The following is a 14578-nucleotide window of genomic DNA, read 5'->3' as shown; positions in this document are numbered from 1 at the left end:
TATCGCATGAAAATAAACAAGAACAAAACAAAAGTACAACAATCACAAAAAACAGAACAATCGGAGTATCTGAGAAGAAAAGATTAGAAGCTTTTGAAATGTGGTGCTATAGGAGAATGTTAAAAATCAGATGGGTGGATAAAGTGACAAATGAAGAGGTATTGCGGCAAATAGATGAAGAAAGAAGCATTTGGAAAAATATAGTTAAAAGAAGAGACAGACTTATAGGCCACATACTAAGGCATCCTGGAATAGTCGCTTTAATATTGGAAGGACAGGTAGAAAGGAAAAATTGTATAGGCAGGCCACGTTTGGAGTATGTAAAACAAATTGTTGGGGATGTAGGATATAGAGGGTATACTGAAATGAAACCACTAGCACTAGATAGGGAATCTTGGAGAGCTGCATCAAACCAGTCAAATGACTGAAGACAAAAAAAAAAGTATAATCTTATCTTCTTACCAGTTGATTCACTGGATGTAGATGGCTCACTTCGTTTTTCACAAATTTATTGATTTTGCGTAAGAATACAATTGAAAAAAACAATTACACCATTTCATTTCACCGCACACTAAAAGTTGAAACCTCAATTATTATTTCAATGAAAATATGCTTTTAAAAACTTAAATAATGGCACCAAATGCATGCTTTGCATTAGACAAACTGACATTCTGAAATCCTTTATGCCTCGTTTACACTGTTGAGAGCATGAAGTGTTGAAACGTATTATAAGATATTCGAACATGATGCTCTCACAGCAAATATTATGCAAGCAGACCATATTAAAAGGAGTATGTACAAATCAAGTTGGAACCTGTAAATTGCTCATGTTTGTACACTTCATGTCGCTATCAACACAGCTACATAGTTTTAACTAGGTTTCATTGGATTAGGGTTGGGGGTCCTGAAATATTCATTATATATTTTTTTTACTTTTTTGGGGTCGTGGAGCTAAAAAAGTTGAGATTCACTGTCCTAAGGACATTACAAATATCAGATTTTAAAAATATTCTGAAGGATGACCTTGATATCATGAGATTCATCATGGACATCCAAAGATATTCTGCACACCCAGCTACATTTCCTGAGATGTTCTTGTGTAGAGTGATGAAAAGGAAGAAAAAAAGAAATTTCTTCAAATGCTAGTTCTTGTTATTTTTATATAAAAAAAAAAGTAATGCGTGTCACACTGTGGTATGAAAGTGCTCTAATGAATATAAATATATATAAATATAAATATATATAAATGAAACACTAAGTTTTGCATATAAAAAAATTATTAAAAAAAATTGTTTTTTACTTCCTTGTATGCAGTAAAGGAAGTATTGCAATCATGACAAATCTTGGTTTTCAGATTTCAGTAGAAATATCCATTTTGACCATCCCTGAATCCACTTTGACTATTTTGGCGTGATGTCTGCATCTCTCATAACCCAAAAACGATTAGCCATAGAATGTTGAAATTTTGTATTTAGGATTGCTGTAATATCTAGTTGTGCACCTCCCCTTTTGATTGCAACTTGACCAAAAATGTCCAAAAAAGCCTAAAATCCAAAAATTTGGATTTTGGACTTTTTCTTAACTACAGTAATAAGCCCTCATCAAGAGCTTTTCAATGATATATCATAAATGTTACTTATTTCATTATGATATAGTTTATTATACTTATTATCAATGGTTTCAGAGTTGTAACCAAAGAAAATTTTAATTAATCAATTATTTCTATCTTACAAGGGGAATTGGTTTGAATCCGACTTCATTTCCCTTTTTGTAACTTTTTTCTTTTTTTTTTAATTTAAATATATTGATTTATTAATAATTTTTATTTTAATTTTAATTAACTATCGCATGAAAATAAACAAGAACAAAACAAAAGTAATGAAATGTAGTAGAAATAACAAAGATGGACCACTGAATGTGAAAATAGGAGGAGAAAAGATTATGGAGGTAGAAGAATTTTGTTATATGGGAAGTAGAATTACTAAAGATGGACGAAGCAGGAGCTTCGTCCATAGGGGGTATATAATGCCGAATAGCACAAGCGAAACGAGCCTTCAGTAAGAAATATAATTTGTTTACTTCAATAATTAATTTAAATGTCAGGAAAAGATTTTTGAAAGTATATGTTTGGAGTTTCGCTTTATATGGAAACTTGGACAATCGGAGTATCTGAGAAGAAAAGATTAGAAGCTTTTGAAATGTGGTGCTATAAGAGAATGTTAAAAATCAGATGGGTGAATAAAGTGACAAATGAAGAGGTATTGCGGCAAATAGATGAAGAAAGAAGCATTTGGAAAAATATAGTTAAAAGAAGAGACAGACTTATAGGCCACATACTAAGGCATCCTGGAATAGTCGCTTTAATATTGGAAGGACAGGTTGAAGGAAAAAATTGTGTAGGCAGGCCACGTTTGGAATATGTAAAACAAATTGTTAGGGATGTAGGATGTTGAGGGTATACTGAAATGAAATGACTAGCACTAGATAGGGAATCTTGGAGAGCTGCATCAAACCAGTCAAATGACTGAAGACAAAAAAAAAATACCACTAGCAAAGTTTTATGAAAAGAAAAGTCACAATAAAGGATAGGTAATAAGCAATAAGTGATAATAAGCAATAAGTCTTAATTCACTAACTGACCTTAGTAATTGAATTCTGTTGTATGGTAATCCTTATAACAGTTACGATTATAAAGAGGTTGATTCAGGCTGTTTAAATAACTGTTTTTTATATATAACATAGGTATGTATGTAACATACATAAAACAATCTTTGGTAAAAATATATTACTGTTTATCATTAAAAAAAAAATGCTTTACACTTTTTATATATCCTTAAATGTAAACTTTTGCAATTTAAAATTTTTGTCTCAAAATTTTTAATATTAATGATTAATTTTTAAAGAACATTGTTTTGCAATCCATAAAGATTCTTTCTGTAGTATAGCAGGATGAAAAAGGTGCTAATTCTTAAACAACTTATTCATCATGGCTGTGCTATCTTGATGCAGAGAATGTAATAACCTGCATTGACTTAGAATATATGTAGAAAAATATATAGATCCTAGTAGTGAACATTAAATTGTTTATGTACTCTTTCATATGTCATTGATCACCTTCTTTAAAAGCTAATTATTAATATTATTATTTTAATCTATGCATGTAAGCTTTTAACATATTTCTAACAATTTAAGAAGTATTTCTTAAGATGCTATCATAACTATTTTCATTATTCAGTCACTTCCATTAGTTTTCCATGTGGTGTAACTTCCTTTTGTAATTCTGTATTAGTAATTATTTCTTTATTTTATATTCAGCGTAAGTTATCTTTACAAACAAATTGTTTTGATACAGTATAGACTGCCTCAACTGATATGTGTCATTGTCTGATACTGATGAGTATTAACAAATTTGTCATTTTAAAAGATATTTTTCAAACTTAGTTATGTTAAATAATTAATTATTTGGGTCAAAACATTATAAGTGTATTGTGTCATCCTAAACGATTTCATATTTCAGTATATACACCTTGCTGTAATAATCCATATCTCTTATAAGCAAATTGGATAATTTTTATACTGAATGGAATATAAAACAAGAACTAAAATACCTGTATACTTTGTTTACTGTTATTATACTTAACCTACTGTTTTCAGAGCGAACCAGTTACAACACGAGCAACAAGTATGGACCAGTTTTCTCCAGTTGATTCAAAATTACCAACTTCGGTTCATAATAATAATAACAATAACAACAATAACAATATTAAATCAGAAAGTCCTAGCATATCGAAAACAGAACATAGTATCAGGTAATGATTTAGTATATTGCATGTTGGAAAAAATAGCTTTGTAAAATTCATACATTTGTCTAACTTCATTTCTTAATCATATTTTAGTATCATTTTTAATAGGGTATGTTTAAAAGAACCATGTCTGTTTCTGTTATTTCCCAGCTCTGTTGAAATTCATAGTAACAAATGAACTGATGTTGAAATCAGCTGAGTACAAGGAAGCTTTTACTCACCTGATCTTTGTAAGTGTGGCACTTATGGTCAGATATATTGGTTGCACATCAAGCTAATGCATGTATTTTTTATGATATCTGGTCATGTTCTAATATATCTAATAGGCAGTTACTACTATTATACTAGTAGGCAGCAGTTCATCACATTCTAAATTATTGTACATTATGTAGCATTAAAATTCAAATTCAAACTATCACAAATCATAACAATGTTTTAGATGATGTTTTATTGAAATAGGTAAATTATCAAGATTCTTAAAAGCTGTTCGATTGCTATTTGATCTTTGGTTTACTCATAACTCTTTTATGGAAGGAGTTTTTTTTACACGCCCACCTTGATTTATTTTAGTTAATGTTCTTTTGCCTTTTTATGGTTGATTTAATAAACTGTTTTTGTAATAACTTATACACTAAGTGATTGATACCTCAGCAAAATTATGCTTCTTTCCTTTTCTTTAGATTTTTACAACCCGTAAATATGTCTGGTTTTTCTCAGGTGTTGGTGTTTTGATAATTATTTTTTGTATATTAATAAAAAAGTTACTTGTGTAACTTCGTGTACTGGAATGATATCTTTTTTTGAGTTTGCTATTCGTTTCCAGATAGCAAAACATCATTATAGAATGTATAGCAGAAAGTGGAAGCATTGAGTGGAAGCATTTCTGCAACTTTGGAGCTTATCTTGACATTCAGACCTGGCTAGGAAGGTTCTGGCACTCATTAGAGACAGAACTAGATAGGCTAGGTAAGTTTTCTGGAAATGTACTAGAATACATAGCTCTGAAAAGTGCTTTGTAGCTTGTCCCTATACCTTTCATTGCATTATTAATAATAAAGTTTTGCCTAGTTTCAGAAAACAGAATATTAATTTTAATACATATAACAGGTTTCTTTTTTTAATGCCCCTGAATGTTATCAACATTCAATAGTCAAGCAATGTTGCCAATTTTTTTTGACTTGTGATGAATGGAATTCCAAAAATACTATTTACCTTTTTCCTACATGAGGTAGAGTATTACTTGTCTGTTATTAATTTTTATCTGCCTTAGAACATAAAATACCATTTTTTATAAATTTTTCAATAGAAAATAAATATAAAAATAAGTTAAAATGTAGGTTATACATTTTATGAAATTTAGAACAATGCACTGTAACCTGGATTGGGTTTTTTGGATTTTTATAATTTCTTATAGGTTTAAAAATCTATCTAGAACACTCGTTTTTCTTTGCATGAAAAAATAAATAAGATCATAAAAATAATGATATCATTAATGGAGAGAGATAAATTTTTAGCACTATGCAAATTTAAGTAAGTACAGCAGCATTGTACCAGTATTTTTTTATTTTCAAATTATTGAATGAATTCTATGTAATTTAATTTCCTGGAAGAAAAATTATATTTTATTCAATATTAATAAGTTTAAGTAAATACTTAAAAATAACAATAATAATTATGAAAATCCCTTTACAAAAAAAAATTGTTTACCAGATGAGGTCATAATACAGCTACTCAGAGAATTCATTTTTTTTCTTTCAGCTCGCACAGTGGCAGTCCAATGAATGGTTCAATGACTTCATCATCTTCAACAAATTTATACCGGCCAAACTTCACCCAGAGCTTCCCAAGAAGTGCTACAACCCACTCACCTTACCCATCTACACCCATTTTTGGTACCCCAGGATATGGTACACCAAACATAATGGGGAATGGTATGTAATTTTGTACACACTAAAAATGCTTTTGGATTTTCTTTTTTTTGTACAGGTAATTTTATTTTCTGATTTGAGGATAGTGCATAGGTATTGACTGATGTATGAAATCCTGGTAATGTATGAAAAATACTTAGAAACCTGATCTAAGATTTGTATATGGAACTTTTTGAACAAACTTCCATCTGGAAATTTTTCCAAAGTGTTTGAAGATGAATTATTTAATATTTTTTCTGTTCTAGAATTAACAAACTATGATAAATCACAAAGTAATGAACTTGCCTGAACATCATTATGAATGATACAGAGTGTTACTAAAATGGTGAGCTGGCTATACTTTTTCGGATTCCACTTGCAAAACTAAACAAAAAATATCCTTAGGAAAAATGGCATTTTTTCCTTCATTTTCCCCCTGTCCGCCATTTTGTTATTTTTATATAAAAATTTATATCTCTAGTTTGGATAGATGAATAACTTTAATATTTGGTAATAAAGTTTTAAAATTAGCACAAAATCAGGACTTAATTACCTCTGAAAATTACATAATGGTGGCATTGTTTATTTTTCAAACCGTTATATCTCCATAAATATTAGTTTTATCAAAATTTATGTTATTTACTAAAATATTAAGCCTCTTATTTTGAACAAAATGACATTTTATTTTTGAAAATTGGTTAACATATAGTCAAGTTATGGCAGAAAATTAATGTAATTATGTGTGCTTTCATGTCCTCCACTTTACGTTCAGTTTGATGAATATTAATTCTTTTTACTTATTGCTAATTCTAATATTGTAAATTAGAATCAAATTAAGAAATAATTTTCTCACAATAATAGACCTAATAATTATGATACAAAATTAAATCAATTTTCTCCCATAACTCGACTATTTGTAAACCGATTTAAAAAAATAAAATGTCATTTTGTTCTTAATAAAAGGCTTAATATTTTTGCAAAACATAAATTTTGATAAAACTAATATTTATGCAGATAAAATGGATTGAAAAATAAACATGGTCACCACTTTGTAATTTGTGAAGGGATTGAAGTCCTGATATTTTTCTAATTTTAAAACTTTATTAGCAAGACGTTTATCAAATATTAATGCGATTCATCTATCTGAACTTGTGATATAAATTTTTATATAAAAATAACAAAATGGCAGACCGGGGGAAAACAAAAGAGAAATTGCCATTTTTCCTATGGATATTTTTTGTTTAGTTTTTTAGAAGCAGAATCTGAAAAAGTGTAGCCAGCTAACCGTTTTAGAAACACTCTGTATAATGAAAAAATAAATTTAAGTATCTATTGTACCTTATTTATTCTATTGTCTTTACTACATTAATAGATGATTCAAATAATATGAATTTGAGGTGACTAGCTATCTTATGCTATTTTATGTGCGACTAATAACAGAGTTCATCAGAGTATTTTCATTATCTGATAAAGTCCATATATATATATATATATATATATATATATATATATGCATAATAATATATATTATAATTATATATTTTATTTTATATATATATTATTTACATATATATAACCGAATTGATCCACCCAAATACAGAAATATACATTAAATGAGATGAAAGTTACCTTATTTTTTCGTATCTTTAAAAAAACGTTTTTGTGGAAACCCAGATCTTCAGTTGTAATTTATTTTAAACTGTTTATATCAAATTACATACTACACTCAAATACATTCAAATTTATAAAGGTAAATATAATTTTTTTTTTTTAATTAAAAAATAAATTAAAACTTTTTTAAATAGAAATTTAAAATTAAAAATTAAAATAATTAAAAACTAAATACATAAAATATGACGTCAAATTTGGTAAAAATTAAAATAAATAAATAACTAGGATGAAATGCACCATGTAACTCGGCCAGCCAATGTTACAGTACTGTGTGGATTAGAATTAAATTAAATTGAATTATATATTATCATTATTTAAAGAAGTGCTGTCATCTACTGCACCCTTTATCTTCATATTCTCTTTGTAGGTTGATCAATTTGAATTTCCTTTCATATATATATATATTTTTTTTTTTTTTTACTTTTAAGGCTGCAAAGGACCACTTTAGTCAGAATAATTCAAGTCTTTTTTGCCGATTTTTTGGCCTTTAAGTTCTTAGCTTTTTCTTTCTCCCAATATTTAGTCATTCTTAATGATTTTGCTTTACGATCCTCTTCTGAATAAACCCTTTTTGTATAATTAAAAGTTCTTACTTTAAAGTTGGTATTCGGATCTTTAATAACAAATTTTAATTTTTCGGATTTATTAAGTAAATCTTCGTAAGTCAAATTTAATTCTTGCATGTCTTCTTTAATTTCTTTGATCCATAATGGCGGATTTTTTAAAGACCAAAATTGATCAATAATTCTCTTAGTTTTATATATATTTATATAATAAAATTTCTCCAAAATGTCTAAACTTTTATTATTATTATTATTCATATTATATTTCTTGATTTCCAGTATTTCCAAATTGGTTTAAATATCAGAAATAGAGTGTTTATTGTTAATAAGGTGGTCAGAAACATTAGCTAAACCCAATTTTCCATTTTTGTAATGTCTAACACGTTCAAAAAATCTAGTTTTAAAAGATCTACTAATTTTTCCAATATAAATGTGGTCACAGTCATTGATTTTATTTTGATAAAAATATGATAAAAGTATTTGATAAAAGTATGATAAAAATAAATTTAAACCTGTGCACAAGACAAATAACCATATGATAAAACATTTAAAAAAACAGTAATCATACTGATTCATATAATTTAAACAATTTGTGTGAAATTTATAAAATAAAATCAATGACTGTGACCACATTTATATAGGAAAAATTAGTAGATCTTTTAACACCAGATTTTTTGAACATGTTAGATATTATAAATGTGGAAAATTGGGTGGGTTTAGCTAATGTTTCTGACCACCTTATTAACAATAAACACTCTATTTCTGATATTTAAATCAATTTGGAAATATCGGAAATCAAGAAATATAATATGAATAATGATAATAAAAGTTTAGACATTTTGGAGAAATTTTATATATATAAATATAAAAGGAAATTCAAATTGATCAACTTACAAACAGAATATGAAGATAAAGGCTGCAGTAGATGACAGCACTTCTTTAAATAATGATAATGTATAATTCAGTTTAATTTAATTCAAATCCACACAGTACTGTAACACTGGCTGGCCGAGTTACATGGTGCATTTCATTCTAGTTATTTATTTTAATTTTTACCAAATTTGATATCATATTTAATGTATGTAGTTTTTAATTATTTTAATTTTAAATTTTAAATTTCTATTTAAAAAAGTTTTAATTTATTTTTTAATTTAAAAAAAAAAATTATATTTACCTTTATAAATTTGAATGTAGTATGTAATTTGATATAAACAGTTTAAAGTAAATTACAACTGAAGATGTAGGTTTCCACAAAAACATTTTTTTAAAGATATGAAAAAATAAGGTAACTTTCATCTCATTTAATGTATATTTCTGTACTTTGGTGGATCAATTTGGTTTATATTTGTATATTATTACAGGGGAATATGAGTGTTGAATAGATTGACTTTAGAAAAATTATTATCGTATATATACAGGGTCCGGCATATAAACCTGATGATTTTTGAGGGATAATAATTAAACTGTGTTTTGTACTATTAAAACATTTAATATATCAAATTAAAGATCAATTTTTGCAATTTATAATGAATTACTTTCATAGATTTTTTTTACTTGAATATTATGTCGTCCACATGTTTTCCATTACTCCTCACACACTCACATAACCTCATTCTAAAATTTGACATTGCTCGCTCAATCATCACTTGTGGTACTGCAATGGTCTCCTTGAGTTCTGCAAATGACTGTGGTCTACTACTGAAGACTTTATGTTTGAGATACCCCACAGAAAAAAATCACAAATAGCCAGATCAGGTGAATGCGCTGGCCAAGAAATGTTCCCAAATTGGGAAATCAAACGTCCAGGAAAGGTTTCTCACAGAACATCCATTGCGATTCTCGCCGCATGGGCGGTGGCACCATCCTGCTGAAACCAAATTTCATGTCCTTGAAAGTCATTCAGTTTCAGTTGCAGAAATTCATTCAACATGTTTACGTATCGATGAGATGTTACTGTTACTCTGCGATTTAACTCCTCAAAAAAATATGGGCGTATTATGCCGAACTTTGAAACCGCACATCAAACTGTAACATATTGACTGTGAAGTGGTTTTTCATGGAATTTGCCATGGATTATGCGAAGTCCAATAACGGTAATTTTGTTAATTCACAAATCCTGGCAGATGAAAATGTGCCTCGTCACTTAAAAGAATAATGGCATACTGGTGGACATTTTCGAGGATGATCTCGCAAGCTGCTTTGTGAGACGCCCAATCATTTGCATTAAGTTGCTGCACTAACATCATCTTATATGGATGGAATTTCAGGTCGGCATGAAGAATTTGTCGATCAGAAATGGCTAGCGCAGCAGCATTTCTCACTGCTGAACGTCATGGAGACCGCATAACAGCTAACCTTACAGCGTTAATGTTTTCAGGCGTTCTCACAGTCCGTTTTCGTCCTATTGGTTTCATTTTTAAAGCAGACGACGTGTTCCTAAAATTCATCACTCACAACAATATCGTATTCTTACTAGGAACAGACGCGTGTCGATTTAAATTGAAATGTCTGCAAAATAAACGCTGTGTTACAATAACCGAGTCTTTATTTTTAAAATAGGCTTCAATCACAAACGCTCTATGTTCACCCGACCACGACATACTGGCTACTGAAATAGCATGAATAGACTTGTCGATGTATAACACTCCCGCCTTCTCATTGACAGTGGTGCCAACATAACAATTACTACAAAATCGTCAGATTTATATACTGGACCCTGAATATATACATATGCGTGTGTGTGTGTATGTGTGTGTGTGTGTGTGTGTGTGTGTGTGTGTGTGTGTGTGCGTGTGCGTGTGTGTGTCATGGAAAATTATTCTTATAAGGCCATTGAGAGGATAATTAAAAAACAAAATCAGCTTAGATTATAGGTTAAAATCTAAAGTTTCGAGTCACTGACATTTTGCCTGGCAGTCACAGCCAGCCACTTGTACCTTTGTGTTCAAATTGAAAAATATCAGAAAATGAACCAATCTTATACGCTGTACTACAAAAGGAAACTATTTGATTAGCTCTCCATATCCATATATGTGAGGTTTACAAGCCCTGGCAAAAAAAGAGATGTGCACAAATTTCTTGCCACTGGGTTTGAGAATGATTCTAATTCATTGCTTCCAGATATACCTATGCCAAACAGTTTTATAGTTTAATTTTGTCTGTGGGTTTAAAACCCTCATAGACTAGCACTCTATTCAATGTAAGTTTCACTTATATTTAATGTTAATAGCAATGAAGAGTTGTGAGAAAGTCCATTATGAAGATATATCATTGTGATTTAGAAAAGCTGCTAAACAGTTTCATATTCATATTGTAACCATATTATATATTGTATAATCATATTCATTTTATAACCATACTGTTGAGCTAAAAATCAAAAATAATAATTAAGAAGAAGAAAATTTTCTGTATTTTTATTGACCATACACTACTGTTTATTGTGAACTAGTTTACAGTTAAGAAAAAATCTTATCACATTACAGGTATTGTATTGCTGAGAAAATTTTCCATAAAAATTAGTTGTCATAAAGAAGTCATCTTTTGCTGTCTGTTTGAGGGATACCAGATTGATAATTTCCATTCTTCATGTCAATATGGTGATGTAGTAGTATATTCTTTAGATAATTGCTACATTATGATTCATGTTGTTCTCCTTGACTGTGTGTGTTAACAACTTAATGAAAGAGATTTATACTAGTACATGGTATTGAGTTTTACTAATTAAATGGAATTTTAAATGTACTGGTTTTTAACATGTGATGGAGTTGTTCATTTTTTTGTGGAAGCCCTTAAAATTCCTATCTCATTTGCTTACAGTATTCAAGGTGTGTTGAAAAAGAAATGAGAATTTTTAAATTTCACGAGTTGTATTAGTCCAATTGTCAGGATTTTTTCGTTGTTGTATTGGTAAATATGTCTGAAAAGTATCTTTACATTTTTAGCCATATTGGATGGTTAGCCTGTTGTCAGCTGTCAAAAGGATAACACATGTTTTGGTACTATCGATGATTTTTTATTTGTATAAATAATGGATCAGAGAATTTGTTTTAAATTTTGGTATAAAAATGGAATAAAGTGTAGCAATGTTTTAAAAATGTTAAATATTGCTTTTAGTGAGTCTGCTATGAGTAAAGCAAGGGTTTACGAGTGATATAATTGTTTCCAAGAAGGTCATGAAGACGTTGAAGATGACAAACACTCCCAACGCCCCAACACAACTGATGAAAATGTGGAAAAGTGGACGAAATGATTATGAATGATCGTTGAATCAAAATCAGAGAAGTCACTGATGATGTTGGGATATCAACTCGCTTATGCCATGAAATTTTTTCAGATGTTTTGGGTATGAAACATGTGACAACAAAATTTGTTCCAAAATTGTTGTATTTCATACAAAAATGGTGGCAAATGGAAGTTGCTTAGGAGTCACTAAATGAAGTCAACAACGATGCAGAACTACTGAATTGTGTTATAACAGGTGATGAAACATGGGTTTACAGATATGATGTCGAAACTAAGGACGAATCATCCCAGTGGAGGCACTCTGGATCACCAAGACTGAAAAAAGCTCGACAAGTACGTCAAATTTGAAGGTTATACTCGCTGTGTTCTTCGATTTTAACGGCATAGTGCATCATGAGTTCTTGCCACTAGGTCAAACGATCAATAAGGAGTATTACTATTAAGTTGAACACCATTTACGTTAAGCAATCTAAAAAAAAAAACGCCTGGATTTGTGGCAAAACAATTCATGGCATTTGCACCTTGATAATGCGCCTGCTCACACTTTATTGCTTGTTCGTCAATTTTTAGCCAAAAACAACACTGTAATTATACCCCAGCTGTCGTATTCATCATGGCTCCATGTGACTTTTTTCTATTCTCAAAAATAAAGAGAACCTTAAAGGACCGTCGTTTTACAAGCATAGATGAGATTAAAAGTGAATAGCTGAAAGAGCTAAACACTATTTATTCCAAAGATCGAGTTCCAGAAGTGTTTCAGGGATTGGAAAAAGCACTGGCATAAATGTATAATGGGGACTATTTTGAAGGGGATAACATTATTGTAAACGAATAAATAAAATTCTTTCCAAAAAACAAAAATTCTCGTTACTTTTTGAACACACCTCGTATACGTGCGAATACATAATTGCTTAATATTTTTAAATACATTTTTATTTTTACATTAGTTTTGTTGCTGTTTTTGTTTGTTTGTATTTCTGACTGATGAACATTCACTTCACAAATTGGATTAATTTTTTTTTTTCAGTTTTTAAATTCCATTTAAAACTGCTTGTTTTTTAATATGCAGTAAAGTCTTTTCTTTTATACTTATTTTTTATAGGTTTTCCAAAAAATTTTCAAATATTTTCCATATTTTGCCTATGATTTTCTGGTGATAATGTACGTGGTTGTTTACCCTTTACGCAAAAGCTGTAAATTTCAATTTAAAAAATTTGATTGGTGTTATTTGTTTTTACAGGACCTACAGATTTGAGTATGAAACCGACAAAGCCATTATTAAGTCACAGATTGAATCCAACAGAAATGGCTGCCGTACGTCAACTTATAACTGGATATCGAGAATCTGCTGCATTTCTCTTGAGGTCTGCCGATGAATTAGAGCAACTACTTTTACAGCAACCATAACTACACGCTTTATCTGGTGGTTTTCCGTCATTCTGACAAATCTACCACCTTTAAATAATGATTTTTTTACAGACAATTACTTCTTGGTCTTCATTTACTTATTTATTAAACAAAATTTTTAAAGAATGAACTTTTTTCATAATGTTATTAAAATAATATTTTTATTCTTGTTTAATAAATGTCAAATTATATATAAATATTATATTAAATATTACTTAATCTCAATATGTATAGAATTGATATATTTGTATATTTGATGGAGAATAATACTAATAATTCAATACTGAATGAAATATAAAATCTATACACATATATGTGATGAATGTTCTATTAAATTTTATAAATGTAGTTTTAATTTTTTGTAGAAATTTAAAAACATGTAAATAATGATGTAGATTTTAAAAAAAAGAAGAAATTTATATTTTACATTTTTTTCTGCAATAGAAAAGAAACTCTGAAATAAGTGTGTAAATAATGTAGAAGTTTTGTTCATTGGTATATTTCATAATTCAATTTGATAATTACTTGTAAAATTGATAAAATATAAATATATATGGTAGCTGAAAATAATTTAGGCCTATATGATAATTATTATAGATGTAAAACAATGTGCTTGTTGTTGAGATTTTATTCTATATACATTTTTCATATTGTAAACTGTTTAAAGTGTTAACATTTCAGTGTTTTAAAATTATGTGTACGATATTATCTAATAATTACTTTGTAAACTAATACTGTCTTAGCCCCATTTGTTTACTATCATTCGTTTTGTATTCTCCGTTTTTCTGTTATAAAATTTTTCAGAATATCTTACTGATGGGTACTTTAATGTCTTCAAAAAACATATTTTTTACTTTTTATTATTATTTAAATTTTATTGACCGATGAAAAATTCTATTTTGTATGAGCAATTATTTGGAATACATTAGGATTTGAAAACATTAGCTGATTTCTTCACTTGTTCTATCTCAGCTTGTTCTTTTGT

At 28.9% G+C, this 14578-nt stretch overlaps 1 protein-coding gene across 2 annotated transcripts in view; it reads left to right on the top strand.

Annotated features, from left to right (window-relative positions):
- The window catches only part of LOC142318145 (nucleolar protein 4-like), a 136468-nt gene extending 122625 nt beyond the window's left edge, over positions 1–13843 (top strand). The window contains exons 8-10 of one of the 2 annotated variants that reach the window (XM_075354687.1): positions 3655–3809; positions 5562–5734; positions 13427–13843. In XM_075354687.1, coding sequence (XP_075210802.1) covers positions 3655–3809; positions 5562–5734; positions 13427–13593 — 495 coding nt within the window. In that variant the 3' untranslated portion in view covers positions 13594–13843. The remainder of the gene's footprint in view (positions 1–3654; positions 3810–5561; positions 5735–13426) is intronic. The other variant, XM_075354688.1, reaches the window with a different exon arrangement.
- The last annotated feature ends 735 nt before the right edge of the window (positions 13844–14578 follow it).

This window comes from Lycorma delicatula, chromosome 1 (assembly GCF_047948215.1).
Source record: "Lycorma delicatula isolate Av1 chromosome 1, ASM4794821v1, whole genome shotgun sequence".
NCBI classification, from domain to species: domain Eukaryota; kingdom Metazoa; phylum Arthropoda; class Insecta; order Hemiptera; family Fulgoridae; genus Lycorma; species Lycorma delicatula.
This window is presented reverse-complemented; position numbering and strand designations above follow the sequence as displayed.